The following is a 24,770-nucleotide window of genomic DNA, read 5'->3' as shown; positions in this document are numbered from 1 at the left end:
GGAGTCAGTGAATAGAGAAAAGAAGGGAACAATTAGCAGTGTCACTGCATCAGTATCGCAGGAAGAAGAGTTACTCTTGGAAAGGAAAACCACCTGTTTTATGAGATAAGCAGGCAGAAAAGAAGGGTGAAGATACAGACACATTTTGAAGTGTTGGGAGGAGACACTGAAACATTTCAGGACAGCAAGGACTATAAAGCACTCCGTCTTCACCTAAGAGTCGGATTTAGGGTGCTCTCGAAATGGAAAACGGCTGCCGTGAGGATTGACCAAGAGCAACTGAGTGGCTATGAGGCCTATGGCCTGAAGGCTGGGCCCATCTGGGAGTGTGTGCATGTGTGTGTGTGCATGTATGTAAGCATGTGTTAAAAGAATACTGGTGTACCTAAAAATCCTGGGAAGAAGTTGAGAGGAGTCAAAAATGGGAGGAGGGAGAGAAACGTGAGTAGATGAAGAGAGCTTTGGAAGCACCGGAGACAGAATCTCCAAAGGCAGGCATGAGGACCTTGAGATAGAAGGAAAAAAATGTACGCCTGATGATAGTCTCCTTCAAAAAAGTGCCACATATTCGATGACAATAAGTTATTGTTAAGTTTGGTAGGTATAAGAGTGGCATAATGGTTATATAGGTATGTATTTTTTAAGACCTTATCATTTAGAGATGATCCCTGAAGTAAAATGACATGATGTCTGTAGGGTAAAGGGAGCTTGGGGAAAAAGTAAAAATTTGGAGCAATGGAATATGACATAATATCTCTAAAGAAGGAAATCTGGCCATAAACCGACCAAAGTGGGCATGAAAGAGTGGCAGAATTCTTAAGCCATTTTATTTCCATTAAGTGAAGGAACAGCAGTGTCATGAAATAAAAATAAATTTCAAAACCAAGACATTCTGTGTCACTCAATTACGAGGCATCTCTTATGTATTTTAATTTTATGTAGGGAAACAAGTAAGGCGAATTATGTAACAGACATGGGTATTTAAACAAGGGACCTGTGAACCTGGAAGGTGTATTTAAGCTCATCTCTTTTACTCCCCACCCTGAAAAAACTTTTCTTAGCTATCGACAACCCTTAATTATGCAACAGAATTGCAAATGTGAATTAAAAACATGCCTCTGACCTTCTAAATTAAAAAATAGTTTTAGCATGCTACCATGAACAAGCCCTGTCTAGCCTAACTAATGGGGCATGTGACTCACACAAGGGCTGAAATTGGAAATTAGAAATGTAGAAATGCACTGAATAATGAGCCTCAATTATTGCCTGGATGATTTCTTCGTACATTAGAATCCAATTACCCATTTCCAGGTGAACCCTAGAGACTTCATCCATAAAGGACTCCTCAGGTTCAGGTGTTTTTTTTGGTTGGTTTGGGGTTTTGTTGTTGTTTTATATGTATATGCCAAACAAAGCTCTGAGAAAAGCTTCACCAGAAACTGATAATGATTTCCTTATGGCTTGGGAGATACTGCCAAGATTCCCTTTAAGGTCTAGTTAGATGATGGCACTTGAGTAAGATTCCCATATGGAATTACTCCCCACACAGGAGCCTGACCTGGGGGAAGCTGAACAAAGCAGAGATTATTTATAAATTCCCAAAGCAAGAGCTGTTTTACATTTCTCCCACCCTGGATCTAATTCCATTGGTAAATACAGCACATATTAAGTTATAAAGTATAATTATGAAAAGGCCAAGAAGTGCTAAGGAGAATCGACCCTCCTGACAGTGTAAGGCAGAGGCCAGTGGCCGTGGATGGCTGGGTGGGCCTGGAAGGCTGCCTCAGTTCCTGACACCCATGGGTTGCATGATTACCAAGGCAGCAAGAGACAGACTGATTCCAGCAGGCACACATCATTGCTTAAAGACATCCTATAGGAATCATCTGCATTTTAAAGGGCAGCCTTCCTGCAGATAACCTGTGACAAGTTCCCCTTCAAATAAGGAAAATCCGTGATGTAGTGGTTGAAATAGCCCCTTAATATCTGTCTGCAGAGTACCCTCAAAACCAGGCCTTTAAGTAATGTAGTCATTGCTGACACATATTGACTCATGCTTGAGTGAATTTTGGTTGTTTATCCAAAGAGGAAGGAAAATTTTCCGTGAAACAAAACGAAGTATTTAATGACTATGATGAAAAAGTAAAACTTTTGTTTGGGCTCATATCCTGAAAATGTTAGGTAAAACAGGTATATAGTTTATAATTACTAGTGAAGCCATTTGTATTTTGTTGAGAAAGCCTCAAAAAAAATCAAATATTATGGGGAACCTTTTAGGATAACTTTCCTGTGAACTTATTATGCCCTAAAGTTTTCTTGGTGTCACGGTCATATAAAAGAATCATCAGAACCCTCATTCAGCAGGATGTGTAAGGGGGCATATCTATATATATGAAAGAAACATTGTCTACATAAAGAAAGCAGAATGAAGTTAGATAAAAGAAAGCTTTATCTAAATTCATTCTGCTTTCTTTATATACATGCACACACACACACATATGAAATATGCGTTTTGTTAATTGAGAAAGGATGGCTGGGTGGGCCTGGAAGGCTGTCTCAGTTCCTAATACCCATGGGTTGCATGATTACCAAGGCAACAGAGACAGACTGATCCCAGCAGGCTGATTTATTATATTGAATATTATTATGTTATATTATATTATATTACATAAAGAAAGCAGAATGAAGTTAGGTAAAGTTTTAGAGTAAGCCATCCTGGGTTCAAATTTCATCTCACCACTTACTAGCTCTGAGACTAAGTTACTCAAGTGAGACTTTGAGTCTTAGTTGCCTCATTAATGAAATGGAGCATATTGGTATCTTCCTCTGTGATGATCTGAGCTTGATTCAGTGCCTAGCACATGATGTTCAATAAGTGCTTGTAATTTTCATGATTATCTAAAGAATTTATACTTTCAAAGCACATAGAGAAAATGAAAGACCCATTGAATGTACTTTCTTATTACAACCTGCAATGAGAAAGATTCTTGGTGCCTATCCTATTTGGGACACATAGTAGGTATTCAATAAAAGTTGTGGATTAAACCGGAAGTGCAGTTATTTTGGAGAATAAAGTAGGTGAAAACAATTTTATTTGCAGAAGCAAAAGCCCTAAAACAAGTATTTCAAAGAGTCATGTTGGAAAATATCTGATAAATGCTATAATATTAATAACAATGATATCTTGATATTTTATTCAGCTTAATAAAATGCTTTAGAAAATACAAACTATATTTCCATTTAATTAAAGAGAAATTGTGTAGGTTTGTTGAATTACTCAATAGCTGGCAATTTCTGAATACTTCAGGGCCAATCAGAAATTCTCAGAGGAGAAAAAGAAAAACATGTTGGACATTATGAAAATGCTTAAGAGAAAAAAATAGATTGCCAGGTAGAATAGATTGCTGCCTGGAATAGACTGCAATCTATTTTGTTGAACTTAACTCTTCATTCTGAATTTTTTAAATACTTTGAATTCTGAAACAAACATTATTATGAGAGTATTTTTAAATGACAGCAAATTAAATAATTTCAATATTATAGGTTTTCTATTCACTTAGGCATTTAAAACATAATCTTTACTTTCAAATTTTCTGCTTTATTTAACAAAGAAGTCCTGCTTAAGATGTCCTAATGAAACATTGAAAAACCATTCTCCAGTGTCTAATAAAACACAGACTCATCATTAATAGTTGCTGTGCGTATGTATATGCTTCTATTCCCAGGTCTCTTAAAGTGTGTGTGTGTGTGCACACGTGTGTGTCTGTGTGTATGTGTGTGTGTTGTGTGTGTTTAGTGCTACCCATTTCAATAGAATCTAGAGCTAAAACGGTTCTTGCTTTTTTACAGTATTCTTTTAGTTAACGGTCTTTTTTGCCCTTCAGTCAGAGATTTTTCTTTCAATGAATAACTCAGACTCAAACTGCATATTGGTAACTATATTTTAAACGAAAAAATTCCTCACATAATAAATACATTTTATGCACATTAACTTCGAATTTACTTCAGAAAGCTATTTACAATATAAATAATTATAAATGGGAACACTTTGCAAGATATCATTGACATAGCTAATATTTTCTACTTTACATTCCAAAGTAAAATTTCAAATTACAGCTTTATACTACATTGTCACTAAAAACTATACATTGCAAGATGGTATTTGAAATATTGGCAATCAGTATCTTTTCTCACAAATATAATCCTTTTTATAGCACATTAGTCAAAAAACAAATGTAAAATATTTTATCTTTTATGAAGTGCCTACTCATAATGTTTCATTTTTTGAAATATTTGCCTTTGGGGAAAAAAAAGAAAAAAAACTTATAGTATTCTCAAAATTTTTTCCATGTCAATTTCATTTTCTTTGAAATGTAAACACATCAGAGTTATTGGATGTAAATTTAACTGTGATTACCTGTGTACCAGATCAGCAAATTAGGGCAAATTTCCCCCCACCATATAGATTTATGAAAGCAAAGTCTCATGCAGCAAAGTTGCAATAAACAAAACTACAAATGTTTGGTTTAAAATTAGCAATTAGGATTTCTTGTGTGAACCATCATTTATTTGTGTGTGTGTGTGTGTGTGTGTGTGTGTGTGTGTGTGTTATAATTGGATATGGCACATTTTCATGAATATGATATAAAAATCATATTTTTTGTGTATGTGTGTGTGTATGCTTTCCGCATACAGTCCTAGAGAAGGAACTCTGAACAAATCATTGTGTGGAAATGACTACACTCTCACTTTTTGAGTTAAGCACTATCCATACAACCCTTGTGCTCAAGAAATTAGCGCCACACAGAAATTTCCCCAAGAATATTTTCTATGTCTGATACCTTTTGCATGTGTCCATAACTGTTCTGTCATTCATTTAAAATTTAGAATGATAAAGAATGTTTTACCCACAATAAGCTCCACAGTAAGAACTGGATCAATAGGTTTTTCTGTCTTAGACATAAGTCCCTATTCACAAAAACTTGACATTTACATGAAAGTTGAATCATTTATTTGGAGGACCATAGGATTTACATTCTTTTTTAAATCATTGTGAAAACAGGATGTATTTCTACATCTATGATTTGAGTGAACTAGGGAACCAAATCTGGGCATTCAAACATTTTAAATCAGAAAGACTGCATTTGGTTGTATTAAAGTACAAGCTATTCCAGTAGGCAAAGTGAGTGACCCCAAAATGGTCAAGTGCTCAATTCTCCAAATATCAGCATTCACTCTGTCACTCCCAAATACTACTGGGACTGAAAGATTGCATTGAATATCTTAGTAATATCCTACTCTTGAAAGAGAGAGAGAGCTATCAAAATCAAATCTGTATTCAGAAGGTCTCTTTACCTGTGCTGCCTTCCATCAAACTTACTTGGTTTAGATCTTGAGGGCAGAAGTCTTTTATTTCATTTAAAAATATCTATGCATATTTTCCAAATGGTCTTGAATTATAATTGATCCTCATCCCGCATAAGAAAAAGAAATAAAAATTGAAGCAAATTATCCTTTTTTAGAAGATCCCTTTAAAGCTTATTTTAAGTGGGATTCTCTGCCCAGAGGCAGCATGTGACAACATGGTATAGAGTGAATTAAGAATAGTACCCAATGGAAAAATCTAGCCCTACAAAATATAACCAAAAAAGAGCAAGTGGTTTTTCTGTGTAAATACAGAAGGCAAATTATTTATTGCATCCTGTCTCATTTTGAATGTCACCTCAGCAGTGTCATATTATCTTTTATCAGGCAATTACAGTTTAGGTAAGCAAGCACATTATATTATGCATAAATGACAAAAGACTTGTGGAGCTGAAGCATGCCTAAATATCTGATCTGTAGTGATTGTGATGTTAATATTATGCATCCCAAAATAACACATCGAATCTGTATATTCTCAATAATAATTTAAACATAATTTTCCCAAGAAAGATTGGGAAAACATTCATTTATTTCTTTGGTCATCCAAATTTTTAAAGTAGGTATGGCAGGTGAAATGGAAAATAAAGATACTTATTATTACTAGAAAGCAGAATTCTACAAAACCATGAGCTATGTATCATTTAATGAATTGATACATAGTATACTGGCAATTTGATAGAGCACATTTATTTATCCCCAAGGTGATATAAAAATCATACTTCTCTATTTTAATTAAGTTTCATGGTTCTCAGCATTTGGCAAAGTTATGGAAATCAAGAATTAAAACTAAAGCCAAATTAAGTTTAACTGATTAAGTTATGAGGAACATATCTATTTTATATACTATATTTTTAAAAGACACAGATGACATTTTCATTATGAGGAAATATGTTCCTGCACAGAACAAAATAATGTAGATTATAAATACATTTTAACACATTCACATGTATATTAACAAGGAATATTGTCATCAAATATCTTAACTTACCTTGGGTCATTTTGTGATAATCATGCCATATTGCAAAATATGTAAGTGATACAATACGGTGAGTCAATATGACATTTTATGTAATGTAATAAAGGTGCTACTATAAAATTATTGACATTCAGCAAATTTTAAAATGGTTATTTACTTAAAACTGGGTCAATCTACCAAAATATTGAATCAAGATATAATTTAGTTAATTATGTATTTCCTTAAAAATATTGGTCATGTCATTTTAAAGAGCATTATTCCTTCTGATTACTCGCATCTGTGAAATTCATAATTTCTTCCTTCTACCAGTTAACTGTCTTCCATATAAAAATTTCACTGAAATTCCTTTAGTGACAGTCTTTTCTTTAATACCTATCCTTCATTTTCCCTGGTTCTTAAGTTTCCATTGCTTTTAGCATCTGTCCCTGGCACATTTGATAGAATGTGTAGCCACCAGAAATACCCATCTGTGAAAATTGCCTTTCCACAATACACCATATTCATCAAATATTTTTGTCTTCAAAACATTTATCAATCTACAGAATTCTACAAAAACTTTAGCATTCTTAAAACATTACTTCATGTTGCAAACTGATCAAAACTCCATTTTATGTATTCCAGGATTTCTCATAAATAATTTCCTCAAAATTACTAAATACTCTTGTTTGTATAATTCAAAATTTAGTTTTTATTGTACAGTCGCCCCTTGGTATAAACAGGGAGTTGGTTTCAAGGACCACCCCCATATAACCAAATTCTAACATACTCAAGTCCTGCCGTTGGCCCTGTGGAGCTCACTTATACAAAACATCAGCCCTCTGTATACTCGGGTTTCATATTTCTCAAAATACTGTGTTTTTTATCTGCATTTGGTTGAAAAAAAAAAGCCACATATAAATGAACCTGCACAGTTCAAACCCATGTTATTCAAGGGTCAACTGCACTTTGAATTGTTTGAAAATATATATAACCACTAACTTTCTCACTTACTTTACTTTTTTGCATTTACAGCGCAAATGTTAACATTATTTAATTTTCTGTAGCCTCTTCTTTCATATACAAACAACCCAATATTCATCTTTCATATTATCCTTCAGATTGTCACCTACCTATGGACTGTCAAATAACTGTTAAATGATGAAAATATAGTACTAATCCCTGAGTATTCAATTTCATGTTCTGTTTCCAAAATTATAAGTCAAGTTCTTCCAGTATATCCCCTTCCTTAAATATGGCAAGAGTTTCAGGCATGGGAATCCTAGGAAATATTATCTATGAAATTTCTCTAATCACTTATATCATTTTGCTTTAATTACTAGAGAATAGTAATTATTCTGTAGTAATTTAATTAATAGCATTAAATAAATCTTGCTATTTTTCTTCTCTGTCATAAATTTGTACCAACTGCATTTTGACCAAATCTAGAAAGTTGACTGTAACCTGCCTAAAAGAGCCCACACACCTGCTTAAGTCACAAAGCATCTAAACTTCTGTGTACAGAAAAACCAGAATGATCAGTCTTGACAACTCATAGCAGAGAGTTAATTAGGTGATAAGTTCAGTTCTGCTCTACCGCAGAGCCACGGAACATTGGCGCTGCCTTACAAACCAGTAAACTAGGGCCCAGACATGGTGAATGATACACCTGTGGTCACAAAATTAAGTTACAGGTAGGGCCAGAATTAGAACCCAGGGATCCAGTCAGATGGCCTTTCTACTGTACCACACAGATGTAAGACCATGTTTGTTGTTTGCCAACAATAAGTAAAATAAACTCTTTGCGCATTCCTTCAGAGTACTGCTCTTAGCTTTTAACTACTTGTCTATCAACCTAGGCTTTTATCTTAGACTCTCTCCTGAGGCTTTCCACATGTTGTCACATTGGCACATATGTACTTTGAAATGTTTTCAAACTCTTACACTGCTGTCATGTAGCACTTCACTGGTTTACCCTTTAGTTTTGTACTTATCAGTCTTTTTTCTGGGTGAATTGGTTTGAATTTTTTATTTAGTTGGTTTTACAAGCAAGCCCTAAATATATTGTTTACTTATGCTGAGCCCTTAAATTGTGTCTTTTGAGATATCATTTTATTTCAATCTGCCTCTGGCCTTTGCATCTTCATAGAACTATTTCCAGTTGAGCACACCAGGTTTTTGATGTGTGTCCCAACATCTTGGTGTTTTTACTTAGAAAAACACTTAATGCCATGACAGTGCATTCCTGGTCCTTGTCTAACTGAAAAGTGAGGTGAAAAATTACCTCTTCCTGATTGCTTATAATGGATACCAGGTCAAAACTCATTTCTGCACCCCATCCAGAACGATTTCTCTAACTTATGCTTGAACCAAATGAGCTGACTGATTTGAAACCACAAAGAAGTCGGTTTGTAAAATGTGTCTGTCTCTCTTTCTCAGTTATTTTGGGAATGGAAATTTCTTTATGAAGTTTAGTGTGACAGAGTCAAAGAAAATTACCCATTTTTGGTGCATTTACATTACATAGCCTATATTTCCATGTGTAAAATGTATACAGCCTTTTGTAAGTAACAGTTTGTGTGTATGAGGATCACTGGATAGTCACAATGCAATGTTGCCATTCATCAGTCCTCTCATGCGGTATGTATGCGCACTTGATCTACGTGAATATTTTTCAATTCAAAATTTATCTATTCTGGTTCCCATAGAATTAGAGGGGAAATTTGTGTATTCAATTTAGCTCAATTTTCTGTGTATAACCCTGAATACTGGTGCTATATTTTCTTTGATTTTATAGGAACACATATCGAATTCCCAGTAACTTAAGTTACCCTCTCTAATAATCTGTGGTATAGTAAATGCTGGTAATGGGATATTAAACTATAAATATGTTTCAGAGATCCTTAAAGAACAAAATATTTCAGCAAAACATCAGCTTCCATTGGTTATTATAACAGATGTTCCCTTGTGTCCTTGTGCTGGGTCTGGCTGCATCCTTAGATGGGAAGTTACATCAAAGTGTGAGCCATTACAGCCCAAGGAATAGTTTCTAATGGTTTCGCTGTCATATAAGTGCTCCAGGGCATATCCAGTTAATGTGTAAGCATGCTTATCAAAATACTGCCGGTGAGAGCCAAAGCAGTTTGGAGAGACAGTAGGATGGTCTCCTGCTGTCTGGTGAGGAGACATATCCGAATGTAGATAGTCTTTAGCTAGGATCAAACTGGATTTTGAAATGCGATCCGAATTGGGACTACTTATCCGAGATAAAGCAGTGGGACTGTTGTCATAGTCATTTTCATGGGGACTCAGCATTTTTCCCTCTCTCTGCTGGATGTGGTCACATGGTGAAGTGTTGGCAAGAGCAGAGCCGTGGCAGACTTCACCTGTTGCTGGGGGCTGTTGGTAGTTTGCAAAACAGAGGGAGTGTTTTTTCCCAGCCCCATTAATGGAAGCCAGTTGGTCTGACGGGGCTTTCCTTAGCTGCAATCTGTTCTCTTCTTCTTTAATCATTTGCTGGGTGGCTCTTATAAGAGTTTCAATTTTGCTGGGTTCATGTGGACTACTTTGATACTGCTCAGTACGGTATCGGTCACCTGATTCGCTGGCTGACCCAGGGTCTGGAGAACTGACCACACTATCTTCATCCCAATGACCTCGCCCTAGAGATTAGAAAAAGTCAAAATTAAGTGATTTCAGAATTCACCCTCAAAAATAACTTTATTTCCTTTTTCTATTAAAATAAACTGTATATCTTTCATTTTTAATATATACACTAATATTTGAAACAGGCACAGGTTCACATGATAGACAGAGTGTCAACTTTCTGCACTGGATTCATGCAAAATAAGTGAATTTTAAATGCAGACCAAGTTTATAACAAGTTTCTTAGAACATAAACCCTGTTCATCGTGAATTGCAATTAGCAAAATGGTAAAGTGTGTTTATACTTCTCCATGGATATATGTTATTAGATGTGTCAGACTGGAAAGAAGAGGAGGATGCATAGAATTTGGTTTATTGGAGAGTGCCACGTTAAACTGATGCTTGGGAAATGTTTTCAATTGGATTTGAGGAAAATAATGATATAGGCTGAAATATTCTCTCACTTCCAGATAAATAACCTAAAATGTTAATATTGCTAAATATATCTTAAGTAGAGTTAAAATAAAGCTCTAATATATCTTAAGTAAAGTTACAATAAAGCTCTAATATTCACTTTTAGAGTATTTGAAGGTTAAAAATATACATCTATTCACATATATGTATATGTAAGCATGGACAGATATAAATAAAGATTATAGATACAGATACAATCTTGTCCAAATAAAAACAAAAATATTATCTTTTCAAATTTAGGGGTAACCATCTCAGCTTCACAGGTAATCATACAGCAACTCAGGTACCTTAGATTGTTTTTGAAGTAAGGTAAAAATAAACGATATTGACACTTTTAATAATAACCTGTTTGGAACCAAGGAAAGAGATAAAATAAGGAGGAATTATTCTCAAAATGGTCTGAAGTCAATATAAAAAGAGAGAAGAGAAACAGGTAGGAATATGTGAAAGCTGTAAACTACTTAATGCAGCAAAGGCCTGGATCACACTATGCATTGCTTTCCTTTTCTCTTTTCTTCTTGTTGTATTTCTAATATTTTCTTCCAGACCTTGTAGGTTAAGCCAGGATTTTCGCTTAACTCTATTCTTTGGAAGGTAATTGCCCTTTGCTCTGGTTTCCATTACCAGTCTACCAAACTAGAGATACTCAGAGTAAAATCAGAAAAATAGAAAGCAAGAATAGAAACAGATTAAAATTACTCAGCTTCTGAGTGGTATTTGACAGGAAGGTTTGTGAATGGAAACAACATTGTCTAGCACATTTCTCATCCTAAAGACAAGAGTAGTAGCATCAGGACCTTCAGATCAACCCTAATGTCACTGACTTCTAATAAAACGGGGAGGGTTTCAAAGACCTGTCTGGACCCAAGCATGGAATGGATGTAATGAGCTCTCCTTAACTAATTTACTTTGAAATGAACAAAGGGAAGCATTAGCAACAATCAAGGCTTTAGCTATGGTGCCCGTTTCAATGTGTTTATAAAGCCATATAATTATCCCAAGGTAAAAATCCCAGTGCATTCTACATATTGCTCTAACCTTTATTCACGGGATCATTATTGTGGATTGCCAAATAATGGGGAAAAAAGGGTAAGTTACTGGCATTTAATGCCCAGAAAGGTTGAACATTTGTGATATGTGTGACAGTCCATAAAACAAAGACTGGCCCTCTCCAACACATCAATAGTGCCCTCATTGAAAAACACTGCTATGACTGAATGAGCCTACAGACTATTCAAGTCCACATTCGAAGCATGAAAATACAAAAGAAAATAATACATGAGGAATGTAAATGCACACATACTACAAATTCAATTGACATAGTTAATAATTAACTACATAATTTCTATACTCTCTGATGTTTAAAATAGGAATCGTTTTTACTCACTTGTCAAAACTAAATGTATTTGGCAAACACTAGAAAAACTGGTAACAGAGTGAACTTCTTTTTTAATTCCATTTGTTCTGATTTGTAAATCAAAGACAACTATTTGATCATTCACTCTAGTGTCACATCTAGAATGTGATGAACCTGCCCAAGGCCTAATGCTTGGAGTTTGGAAACCTTTCCACCTGCTCTTACCATGGATCCTGTGTACTGAAGCGATGTGAGGCATGCTGTTTTCATAGGCTTCTCTGCTTTCTGGGGAGGCCTTGGTCAGGGGCAAGGCTGCACGAGAGCCCCACCAGGGCTCCCTCCCGGCCTGCGGCGTTCCCAAGAAGTACCTGCCTGCCTCACACCGGCCTCCTTCACAGGCCTGGGTATGGAAATGCCTCTCCTCCACCAGCCTGGAATGGTCAAGCGCAAAGCCATAGCAGAGAGAGCTGCGGTCTGAGAACTGTCTGTAGGCGCATGATGCATCATGCTGGGAGCCAGGCCTGTCGGCGGGATCCAGAAGCTGCGGAGAGGCTGTGTCGGTCAAGGGACTTCCACCCCACTGGCTGTCATGATCAGATTCCGATCTTTCCGTGTGAAATCCCGAATACTGAAACCGAGTAGAGGAGAAAAGCCCATTTCAAAAATCAATCAATCAGTAAGAAAAAAACAAACATAAGAACCACCCTTAAGGTCTAATTGTTGTGAGGTCGCCAAAATAATCATTGCTTGGGCACCACGGCTGTGCACACCTAACTTGGAATTACTTAATTCATTATGATGCTTCCAAAGAAAATCCTTTTGGCTACTGAAAGCAGGAGATAAAAACAATAATGGCAAACGTCGACTGAAGTTCTAGACACTGAATGAAGTGCTTCATATAAACTATCCACGTAGCTCCTATAGTAAACCCTTATTGGTGCTATCAGTACCCCCAGTTCATGGATAGAGAAGCTAAGGTTCAGGCAGAGCGAGTGATTTGCCCAAAGCCACAGTGTTAGCAGGTGACAGAACCAAGATTCAAACCCAGGTTCTTCATCTACCCTAACGGTATTGCCAAAGAGAGATTCCAGGTAAGCTCCATATTTTATTTCAATTCGTTACATTTTTTTCTTTCTTTCTTTTTTGACAGGGTCTGGCTCTGTCCCCCAGGCTGGAGTCAGTGGTATGATCACGGCTCACTGCAGTCTCTACCTCCTGGGCTCAAGCAATCCTCCCATCTCAGCCTCCTGAGTAGGTGGGATCAAAGGTGCACAACCACACACAACTAATTTTTAAATTTTTTGGTAGAGACAGGGTCTCACCTTGTTGCCCAGGCTGGTCTTGAACTCTGGAGCTCAAGCAATTCTCCCACCTCAGCCTCCCAAAGTGCTGAGATTACAGGTATGAGCCACAACACCCAGCTTATATCTTTTCTTAATTAAAACAGACAAACAAAAACCTAAGGTTTAAGGCACCAATGTCCTGAAACTTAATCTTCATACTTGACTGTTAACTCTCTGAAGTCCATGCTGGATAGATGGCAGAATAATTAATAAGTGCTTACCCAATTCAATTGCCATGTAACTCTTCTTCTTTCTTTTTTTTTTTTTTTGAGATAGAGCTTTGCTGTTGTTGCCCAGGCTGGAGTGCAACAGCATGATCTCAGCTCACTGCAACCTCTACCTCAGGGGTTCAAGCAATTCTCCTGCCTCAGCCTCCCGAGTAGCTGGGATTACAGGCATGTGCCACCACACCTGGCTAATTTTGTATTTTTTTTTTTTTTAGTAGAGATGGGGTTTCTCCATGTTGGTCAGGCTGGTCTCGAACTCCCAACCTCAGGTGATCTGCCCATCTCGGCCTCCCAAAGTGCTGGGATTACAGGTGTGAGCCACCACATCTGGCCATGCCATGTAACTCTTAAGAAGTCTTGTTCCATATGAGAGTTGGGCCTATTCACTAGGATGTGCCTCTTGCTTTCGAAGGTAAAACTTGAAATATGCATAGGAGTCACCAGAAAACAACAAGCCAGAGGCATTGCTGTACCTTGTTAGAATTAAATGGCTTGTCTACTACCAGACTATTTGGTCAGATTTTGAAAGAAAACATAAAATACTTGATAGATCTCCCTAGGAAATATGCTCAGTTTGAAGGCCTTCACAAGCCACTAAAATACGGAATCTAATAATAATTTTTACCAGTTTTTGTTTGCCTAATGCCAAACAATTCTAGGTACTATAAAGAGATTACCTACTATAATAATGATGGATGCCATTTATTGAGAGCTTACTATGTGTCTGACAATATGCTAATCATTCCATATACATTTTGCCTCACAACCACCTGAACATAATACAGCTCCATTTTATAGATGAAAAAAGGACATTACTACAAGTTTTAATAAGATGCCAAAGCCACCTTACACCTCACCTCACCAGGCACTATCTAGTCTCAAAGCCTGTGCTCAAAACCATTATTTTACATTTCGGATAAAACACTGTTAAGGAAGAAAGGAGAGAAAAAAAGATCCAATATTAGGGAGATTTGCAGAGAAGGGGCAGAAACTGTCTCACAGTCCCAGGAATCAAAATACAAGTCCATTTTAGACTTTTATTTCTCAGCCCAGAATAAACAGGGGTGGGCGTGTGTGGTGGTGTGGAGAAAGAAGAAAAATTTCTAGGTTCCACTGTTGTTAACCTTGTTGCATGCTAGTTGAGAAAGTTTCACCCATGATGAGAACTTCACAGACAAAACAAACTTTCTCCTTCCGTCTAGTCCAACCCTGAGCCGGAAGAAGAATCCTGGCTCTTCCCATTTCAGTACAAAGAAGCAACTAGCCGAGGGCTCTTGGAGACAGAGAGATGAACTACACAGGTTCCTCTGGGGAACCTTCAAAGTATGCCAATGTAGTATGCTCAGAACAGAATCCTGTGCAAATTCCAGGTTGAGATACTTCCTTTGCCATTTCTGATTGTTACTTTAATTATTTTCTACATGCACATATGGACTATCAGCATATTCCATCAAGAAAAAAATAGAAAATTCACCTTCTCTCTCTGCAGGGTTATAGTGTAGGAGATTCAAGACATCCTGGGACTCAGTTCCTATACCATGCCTTCCACATGCCATCAGCCTCTTCTCCCAGTGAACACCAGACTCTCTTTTCACAAGATACCACCTCCACTTTCCACAAAGCAGGGCTGGTGCTTCCAAGTGCTAGACATGTGCTTCTTGCGAGTACCATCCATGTGCTTGCCTCAGAGAAACTCAGACCATTAGTGTTATTCCAAGCCAGGAGTTGCCTAGACTCTTCTTGTTTTTATAAAAGTATAAACCAGGTCTATTTCTGAGGTACTCCAGTCAAGACTTTTGAGCCCTGTTGAGAGGGGGAAAAGCTTTTCCTGAGTGTGTATGGGAAAGTGCTATTGGCGCAGCAGAGAAGAACATTCTGTCCTTCAATCACAATGAAAATTCAACAAGAGACAACCTGGGCATACAGGAGGTATACATTTCAAGAGCACCCAAAGAAGAATTTGAAGGATAAGCCTCTTGACAATAGGCAGGAAACTACAGCAACAGCAAGTGAATTTCCCTGAGATATTCAAGCAGGCGGAGGTTGGGTGGTTCCAGGACCTCATACTGCTTAGGAGATACAGAGGAAAAGCTTTGCAGTAAACCTTTGTTTTCAAGACCTATAAACTTGTACCAGTGGGCACCATCAAACCTCTGAGCCAAGTTCATCCTTTTAAAATGAACTGTACTTGATGTAAATTCTGTTGAGGACACTACAACCACATTACTTAATCCAAAATATTTCAGGTGTTTATTAAATATTTGAGAAAAGAGAAGGCAGAAAGAGAGGAAGGCAGCCAGCCAATATATGTAGCATGTGCAGTGCAATGAATCAATGACGCATAAAAATTCGATAGTGATTAGATTAAACTTTATCTAACTTGTCTTTCAGTTCTAATACTCTGTACAGTGTAATCCTTTTTAGTGTTGACATATATGATTCCTGTGCCTGTCCCTACATCTCAGTTGTTGGAAGAAAATAATTACTGAGAACTATAATTCAAGTCCACAAATTTTTATTGTCATCATTATAAAAAGAAAGCTATTGTGTAAATTATAATTTTACTACAATGCCAATTTTCCCTCCAAGTATCCTATTATGGCACAAATTTTATTAGGAATTGCATGATGCCTTTTGGTCAATAAATGAATATATTCTACAGGCTTCTGAGTTTAAAGGATAATGGCAGCCACTGTAATCTGGATCTGTCCACACATTCTGCCCTCAAAACCTCTAAGGTCATGAAGAAGCACAAATTAAGTCACACATGACCCATATTATCAGCATTACTTGGAGGCAAAAAATGTGACAAACTTCAAATATGCTGAACTGATTTTTGACAATTCAGTGAAGGAAAGATAAACTTCTCAACAAATGGTGCTAGCGTAATTGGACATTCACAGACAAAAACCAAATAAATCTCAAGTGCCACAGCTTGTATAAAAAATAACTCAAAAGGTTCACAGACTTAAATGTAAAACATAAAATTATAAAGCTTTTAGAAAATAACATAAAAGAAAATCTTCAAGGCCTAGGGCCAGGTAAGAAGTTTTTAGACTTGACAAGAAAAACACAATCCATAAAAGAAAAAAAAAAGATAAATTGAACTAGAACAAAATTAAAAACTTTTGCTTCAAAAAAGACCTTGTTAAGAGAATGAAAAGACAAACTACAAGGAGAGATAAAGCATTTGCTAATTACATATATAACAAATGACTAGCCTCTAGAATATATATAGAACTCCCAAAACGCAACAACAAGAACAACAAAAAAGGGCGAAAGATATGAAGTGGCAATTCACTGGGTGGGATATACAGATGGCAAATAATCATATGAAAAGATATTTAACATCATTAGTGACTAGGAAGATGCAAATTAAAACCACAATGAAATATCGCAATACACCTATCAGACTGGCTAAAATGAAAAATAATGACAACACTCACTGCTGGCAAAGATGTAGGAAAACTGGATCACTCATACAATGCTGGTGGGAATATAAAATGGTGTATCTATTCTAGAAAACAGTTTGGCAGCTTCTTAAAAACTAAATGTGCTATTACCATATGTAGTCCTAGACATTTATCCCAGAGGAATAAAAACTATATTCATATAAAATTTGCACAGGAATATTTATAGCAGCTACTTCCCTTCACTTCCAAGTCCTCTTTAATTATTCCATTTTTTTCAATATGGCAAAATACACATAACGTAAAATTTACTATCATCCATTTTTAAGTATATAGCTCAGTGGCACTAAGTACATTCATGCCATGCAACCATCAGCACTATTCATTTCCAGAACTCTTCATTTTACAAAACTGAATTCTGTACCCATTAAACAATACCTCCCCATTCCCTCTTCCCTCCAGTTTCTGACAACCACCATTCTACTTGTCTCTATTACTTTGACTATTCTAGGCACCTCACAAAGTAAGTTCATAAAGTATTTGCCTTTTTGTGACTTATTTCACTTAGCCCTATGTTTTCAAGGTTTTCCATGTTGAAACAGGTGTCAAAATTTCCATCTTTTTTAAAACTGGAGAGTATTCCATTGTATATACCACAATTTGTTTATCCATTCACCCGTTGATGACACTTGAGTTACTTCTATCTTTTGGCTATGAAGCTACTATGAACATGGGTGTACAAATATGTCTTTGAGACTTTATTTTTAATCCTTTACTGTACATAACCAGAAATGGGATTGCTACATCATATGATAATTCTATTTTGAATTCTTTGAGGACCTGCCATGCTGTTTTTCATAGAAGCTGCATCATTTTACATTTCCATCAATAGTACACAGGGTTCCAATTTGTCTACATCCTCACCAACACTTGTTTATGTGTGTGTGTGTGTGTATATGTAGTAGCCATCCTAATGTGTGTGAGATGGTATCTCTTTGCAGTTTTAATTTGCATTTCCCTAATGATTACTGATGTTGGGCATCCTTCCACAGGCGTATTGGTCATTTGTAAATCTTTGGAAAAATGTCTATTCAAGTCCTTTTCCCATTTTTGAATTGAGTTGCTTTTGTTGTTGGTGGTGGTGTTGTTACTGAGTTGTTATAGCTTTATTTTTAATAACCAAAAACTGGAAACAACCCAGATTTCCTTCAAAAGATGAATGTTCAAACAAAATATGATATATTCATACCATGCACTATTACTCAACAATAGAAAAGAATGAACTATTGATACATACACCAACATGGATGAATCCCTAGTGAATTATGCTGAATGAAAAAAAAGTCAATTCCAAAGGCAATATGATTCCATTTATACAACATTCTTGTAATGACAAAATTACAGATACGAAGAACAGATTAGTGCTTGCTAGGGGTTAATGACAAAAGCAGGAGCAGGAGAAAAGTAGATGTTGTCATAAAAGGGCAACATGAGGGATCCTTGTGGTAGTGAAATTGTTTTGTATGTTGATAGTAACAATGCAATATCCTGGTTATGATATTGTACTACAGCTTTGCAAAATGTTACCACTGGGGAAACCAGATAAAGAATAAATAGGTACTTTCTGTGATAACTGCATTTTAACTTATAAGTATATCAAAATTAAGAATTTGATTAAAAACAAAAATAGACAAATCTGGAAAACATATTAAATACAGCGTAATACATACAGTAAATATTAAATAATATGACAGCATTGACTCAAACATATCAACCTCATCAATTAATGTGGATTGGTTTAAATCATCAATTTTTTAAAAGGATTTTCTGATAATTTATAAAGCAAAACCCAATTCTATACTGATCATGTGACATGCCTGAAGCACAGTGTTTCAAAGGTCTAGAAGTAAAGGGAAAGGCAAACATAAACAAGGCAAATGTCAACAACAAGAAACCAAGAGCTGGGATTGTGAAACCAAGCAAGGTAGAACTCAGGCTTTAAAAAAAGCATTAAATAAGACAAACAAAACAAAAGACATTTTATGTTGCTAAAAGCCAGAATTTACAATGAAGATGTAACTGTTATGAATATTTATGCATCAAATAACATTGCAATGCCATCTATATGAAGCAGGAACTATAGGAGATACAAAGGAGATATAGAAACATCCTGACAAATAAAAGACTAACATACCCCTCAGTAACAGAGTAAAGTAAAATTTAAAAATAATAAAGACTACAGAAGACTTAAAAAAAAAAAAAAGAAAACCAACCAGTTAAATTGTATGGCTATATATCACTTCACATACTGATAATAAAGAAGGAAACTTCTTGATGTAGATGCCCAATTATCAAAATCGAGCAAATATTAGGCCGTAAAGTAAACCTCAGTAAATTTCATGAAGTAGAAATATAAACAACACTCTCTGATCACAATGAATAAAACATGGAAATTAAAAACAAAATTAAAAATAAAACTCTTCAACCTGAAAAAAAAAAACTTTTAAATAAACCCTTGGGGAAAATAGGCAAACACAAACACAAATTACACAAATTAAATACAGAATTTTAGAGGTAAAAAATGATAAAAACTACATATTTGATCCTATGGGATACAGAGCTTTAGATAGCTCTACATAGGAATGATAGGGACACGTCAAAACAACACAGGAGCCAGCTTGAAGGAATTCCCTCTGGCCAAATACAGAAAAACTTAAGCAAAAGTAAATGACAGTAATGAATAAATTGTAACCCACTAAATAAATCCATGGGTCCAAACTGATTAACTAATAAATGGGGAAACATAGAGGAATCTTCCTTACAGTAGAGTGCCAACTGACAAATATGGAGGGAGTAGTTGAGTTAGAAAATAAACATTTTGCAATCACCTCAGTAAAAATTTATCTGGGCACAGATGATCATGGATGATAAATCTAGGGTAAAAACTGATGAGAAATAGGCTACTTTTATGGACTTAAAGGTTTCCCCACAGATTGTTTTTTAATTAGAAGGGGGAAAAAAACAGTTTACAATAGAGAAACCAAATGACACTTTGACCAGGTGATCAAAATTAACATTACCAACCAACTCAGAACAGATGGACATCATGTGCCTCTGAATGTGACAGACACTCTGAAGACACAACCTCACTTATAAAGTATCCTAGTGGATCACGTATAACCAGAATCCAACCACAAAGAAGCAGCACACAAACTCAAATTGAAGAACATTCTGTAAAATAACTGGGCTATGATTTTCAAAAACACCGATAATATGAAAGAAAAACCAAGTCTAAAGAACTATTCAGATTAAAAGAGATGAAAGAGACATGAAAATTAAATACAATATAGACTCCTAGACTGAGTCCTGTACTAGAGAGGAAATAACAAATGCTATTAAGAACATTACTGAAGAAATCTTATATCTTACACTTGTAAGATTAGATAAAAACATTTTATTAATATTAAATATTCTGATATTGACAATTGTGCTGTCGTTATATAAGAGAATATTCTTGTCCTTAGGAAATACACATCAATGTATTAAGGTTTGGGTATAGGCATGAGATGTATAACCTACTCTATAATGGTTCAAAAAAATAAATAATAATGAGGAAAGAGGGAGGGGAAAGAGAAAAAAATGATAAAGCAAATGTGGCAAAATGTTAAGTACTGGTGAGCCTAGTATACAAGAATATACATTCTTGCAACTTTTCTTAAAGTATGTAATCATTTTAAAATAAATATTTGAAAATCAGAAAAATCTCTTATAGTAAACTTATGCTTTATTTCTATAGAATCATTTCAGACAAAGCCATTTCTTAACACAACATTTTTCTGAAGAAATGGAAACTTGTTTTAATAAAGCTCTTATTTTTTTAATATCTTTGTTTTTATTTCTGATAATTAATATTGTGCATAGGAAAATACAAAGTTATCAACTAGGGATTTCAGTACAAACCAACCTTGGATTCAGACATGGGTGTATCCTGATCTACTGTCATTTGGTATGACTTGTACAAAGGATCACTTTTCTTGGGCCTTGGTTTTCCCATTTGTAGAATAGGAAGAGACTACCTTATAGGATTTCAGTGAGAATCATATAAACAATACGTATAACAGCACTAAAAAGTACAAATGGTACAGATATATATGTGTCCCATAAAGGTCCTTAATCACTTTCACTTAGGTAAACAGAAATGTTTACCATCTTGTAAAAATTATTTTCTGCCATAGACTGTGTTGTCTAGAAAACCATGTTTTCAATACCATCTCATAGGCAGATAAAAGATAAGACATATAGGGCCGGGCGCGGTGGCTCACACCTGTAATCCCAGCACTTTGGGAGGCCGAGGCGGGTGGATCACGAGGTCAAGAGATCGAGACCATCCTGGTCAACATGGTGAAACCCCGTGTCTACTAAAAATACAAAAAATTAGCTGGGCATGGTGGCACGTGCCTGTAATCTCAGCTATTCAGGAGGCTGAGGCAGGAGAATTGCTTGAACCCAGGAGGCGGAGGTTGCGGTGAGCCGAGATTGTGCCCTTGCACTCCAGCCTGGGTAACAAGAGCGAAACTCCGTCTCCAAAAAAAAAAAAAAAAAAAAGATAAGATATATACGTTAAAGGATTTTTTAAAAAAATCAACATTCCCAACTGCAGAAACAAATCAGGCCACTAGCCAGTCATCTAAACAGTAGGGCTTTTTCTTCTAAATACTCCAGTTTTCGAAGCTGGCATGTAGTTTGGTACCAACAGTTTTTAATCATTTACACTTTGATTAAGAGCCTAAGGATGTGTTTCAAGAGTGGAGAGGAGGGAGAATCATGGTCAATTAAGTTTCATGCAAGCCTGTGGATGGTTCTCCTAGCCTTTTTTGGTATTGACACTATTTTCAAGTAAAACAGTCATGCTTTATGAGCTATCAAGTATTTGCTCTTCTTCCTTTGGAAAAGTAACAATGGGCTGGCCAAAGTGGCTCATGCCTGTAATCCCAGCACTTTGGGAGGCTGAGGCGGGTGTATCACGAGATCAGGGGATTGAGACCATCCTGGCTAATGCAGTGAAACCCCGTGTCTACTAAAAATACAAAAAATTAGTCATGCATGGTGGCACATGCCTGTAGTCCCAGCTACTTGGGAGGCTGAGGCAGGAGAATTGCTTGAACTTGAGAGGCAGAGGTTGCAGTGAGCTGAGATAGTGCCACTGCACTCCAGCCTGGGTGACAGAGCAAGACTCTGTCTAAAAAAAAAAAAAAAAGTAACAATGTTTTCTCCTATATTTAAAGCTAAGAAACCAAATGATTTCTTTATTCTCATTAGATTATACCAATCAATTAAGACAGTTCAGTGAAAATCTATCTTTAATTTTGCTGAAACCTCTTCTTTTTTAGAAAGTTTTTTGTTGTTGTGAATACTATGCACCTTAATTTACCCTAATTCCATATTAAAGTTTTAATTTTCAAAACAAGCAGTCATTTTGCAAATTAAAAAATGAGTCAGATGACGGATGCCTTGTTCTCATGAAACATGCAATCAAATGCCATCCACCAAAAGGGGGCTGAGGCTGGCAAGCAGAGAGCTCAGATGACTGCCAAAGCTAGATTTCAGATCACATCCTCAGTCCCCCAGCTCTCCTTTGGAATTCAGCTTGTAACGAAGGCATTCCTTCTAGAAGAAACTAATAGTTCATCAGGTTAAAGGCTTGCGCCAACCCTTAAGGCTTAATATGCACGCAATGGGATCTATTTACAAAAATCATTCTAACATTCAAATATTTGTTGAGTGCCTGCTACGTGCAAGGCAGCATGCCAGGTGATAGAAAGAAATACAGCCCCACCTTCAAGGTGTTCACATTAAAAGAGATATAAATAATGCACAGAACATAACTTCAATACAATTTAGAAAAGGCAAAGACCTGAACAGAGAGAAAAACAATATAGTTTAGGAGTTCAAAGAAGGAAAACATCACTGTTTCCTTTAGTAGATAAGTTATTTAGGAAAAAGGAAACGAATTGTGACTTATTAAAAAGCAAATTAATATATGATTTGTTTATGCTAACTAATACCCATAACAACAATAGTTACCATTATAAAACACTTGCTATGCATTAGTCACTATGATTCCACATTGTTTTATTAAATGCTAACAACATCTTAAAAATATTATTAGTCTCTTTACAAACATAACAAATAAGGTTCAAAATAGTTTTTTGCCCAAAGTTGCATGATTATGAACTTTAAGAGGAGAGATGTAATTCCAGAACCCTTGCTTTTTACACTGTCGATACTTAGATATACTATACTTAGGTAAGTATAGTGTCCTACTCTCTCAGCAGTAACAGATTTCAAGTTCCCAAGCATGTTTTTACGAAGGGGACTTTCTCCAACTCTACACCCCGTAAACCATCTCGACACACCCTTAGGTATGTCCTCTAATCACTGAAACGGTTTCCTACCACAAGTACGCCCAAAGATACTCTTCTTTTGATTACAGTCATAAGATTCATGCCTGCTTCAACAGCATGTTCCAGACAGGTGCTCTGCATTCATCTGGATGTGGCAGCAACCACCCAGCCCAGGAAAAATGCCAGATGTTCTAACAATAGATGTCACAGTTATCTATTTTTATTCTGGCAGCTCATTGAGGTTTTTATCATTTATAGCTGTAAAATATATAAAGAGACCCTCTTCTGGTAAAGTCCTGTTTTTCATGAAAAACTTTCACTCTATCAGGCATGAGCAGCTTTCCTCTTGATTTGTGTCTGAACCATGAGAAAAAAAATCACAGATGCAGACTGCATTGCACTAAGAACATATGCATGCTTTTAAATCACTTTTATCTTTTTTTTTTTTTTTACTAATGTAACCCTGAAACATAAAATATGTTCTTTTTTTTCATTCACTGTTATGGGAAGAACAGATGGTGAAAGGGTTAGATTAAAGTAATACAGCATGTCCATTAAAATAACCCCCACTTCTCAGGATGCTTCCCTCAAACAGGAGTCCTGTTTACTATAAAGAATGGCTTTGGCTTACACACATTGGAAATTGCTGGGAGTTTTCTCAAAAACAAACATAGGAGTAAGAGATAAACTAATGTCAGAATTAAATGTATTTTTAAATGACAATAATGCAACATATTTTGCTAATCTGAGAGGCTGATGGAAACCATGTGCCTGTGATAATGTAACTGAACAGCAGTCAAAAAATAAAGTTTATTTCTAACTTGAAAAATTTTAGTACGTAGAAAACATAACTAAATAAAACTGCAAAGAGAATATTAAGTAGAAATTATTTTCTACATTCCTGAACTCCAACAAATAATAAAAATTTTTGCTGCCATTTCATTTCTAATTTATTACCTTATTAATAAACAGCAAGAATAAATCTATATAATATATATTAATAAAAGCTAAGTATAATATGATTTTTAGACAAGTCTCATAAATATTTATCATTGGAAAAGAACCCTCCTGAGATATGTTTATGAAATTTAATTCAATTACATATAGTTTCTAAAGAATTAAGCTTTAAAAAACTTCAAGAAAAGTTGGAGAATATATTCTAAAAGAAAAATTATATCAATCTTGGGTCACATTCCAGAGTTGAGAATAATTTTGCTAGAGGAACTGAGCAGTAAATATACCCATTTATACTATAACTAATTAGAAGGTAAATGATGAATCAAAATTAAATTATTAGAAATTTTAAATATTTTGGCCATTTCTTCCTTCATTTTAAAGAATGGTATGAATTATCACCTTCCCAAAATCAATTTTAAAGTATTTATTCACAAGATTTTCCCTCATTATTTTATAATTTGATTAATTTATAGTTTAATCTATTATTTACTGTGATTTTTTTAACCTTTTATCCACATTTTTAGCTGTATTTAGCTCAAAAAAATATTCTGGTAAAAAATCTTTTATACCTATAAAT

The 24,770-nt window shown here is 35.6% G+C and overlaps 1 protein-coding gene across 1 annotated transcript in view; it reads right to left on the bottom strand.

Annotated features, from left to right (window-relative positions):
* Positions 1-3,923: 3,923 nt before the first annotated feature.
* The window catches only part of SIM1 (SIM bHLH transcription factor 1), an 83,085-nt gene continuing 62,238 nt past the window's right edge, over positions 3,924-24,770 (bottom strand). Inside the window, exons 11-12 of the mRNA XM_012438486.3 lie at positions 12,078-12,480; positions 3,924-10,038 (exon numbers count right to left, since the gene is read on the bottom strand). Coding sequence (XP_012293909.2) covers positions 9,308-10,038; positions 12,078-12,480 — 1,134 coding nt within the window. The 3' untranslated portion in view covers positions 3,924-9,307. The remainder of the gene's footprint in view (positions 10,039-12,077; positions 12,481-24,770) is intronic.

Source organism: Aotus nancymaae, unplaced genomic scaffold, assembly GCF_030222135.1.
Source record: "Aotus nancymaae isolate 86718 unplaced genomic scaffold, 86718_ANA_hifiasm-v0.15.2.pri h1tg000040l, whole genome shotgun sequence".
Lineage (NCBI taxonomy): Eukaryota > Metazoa > Chordata > Mammalia > Primates > Aotidae > Aotus > Aotus nancymaae.
The sequence above is the reverse complement of the archived record's forward strand: the minus strand, read 5'-3'. Positions and strand labels throughout refer to the sequence as shown.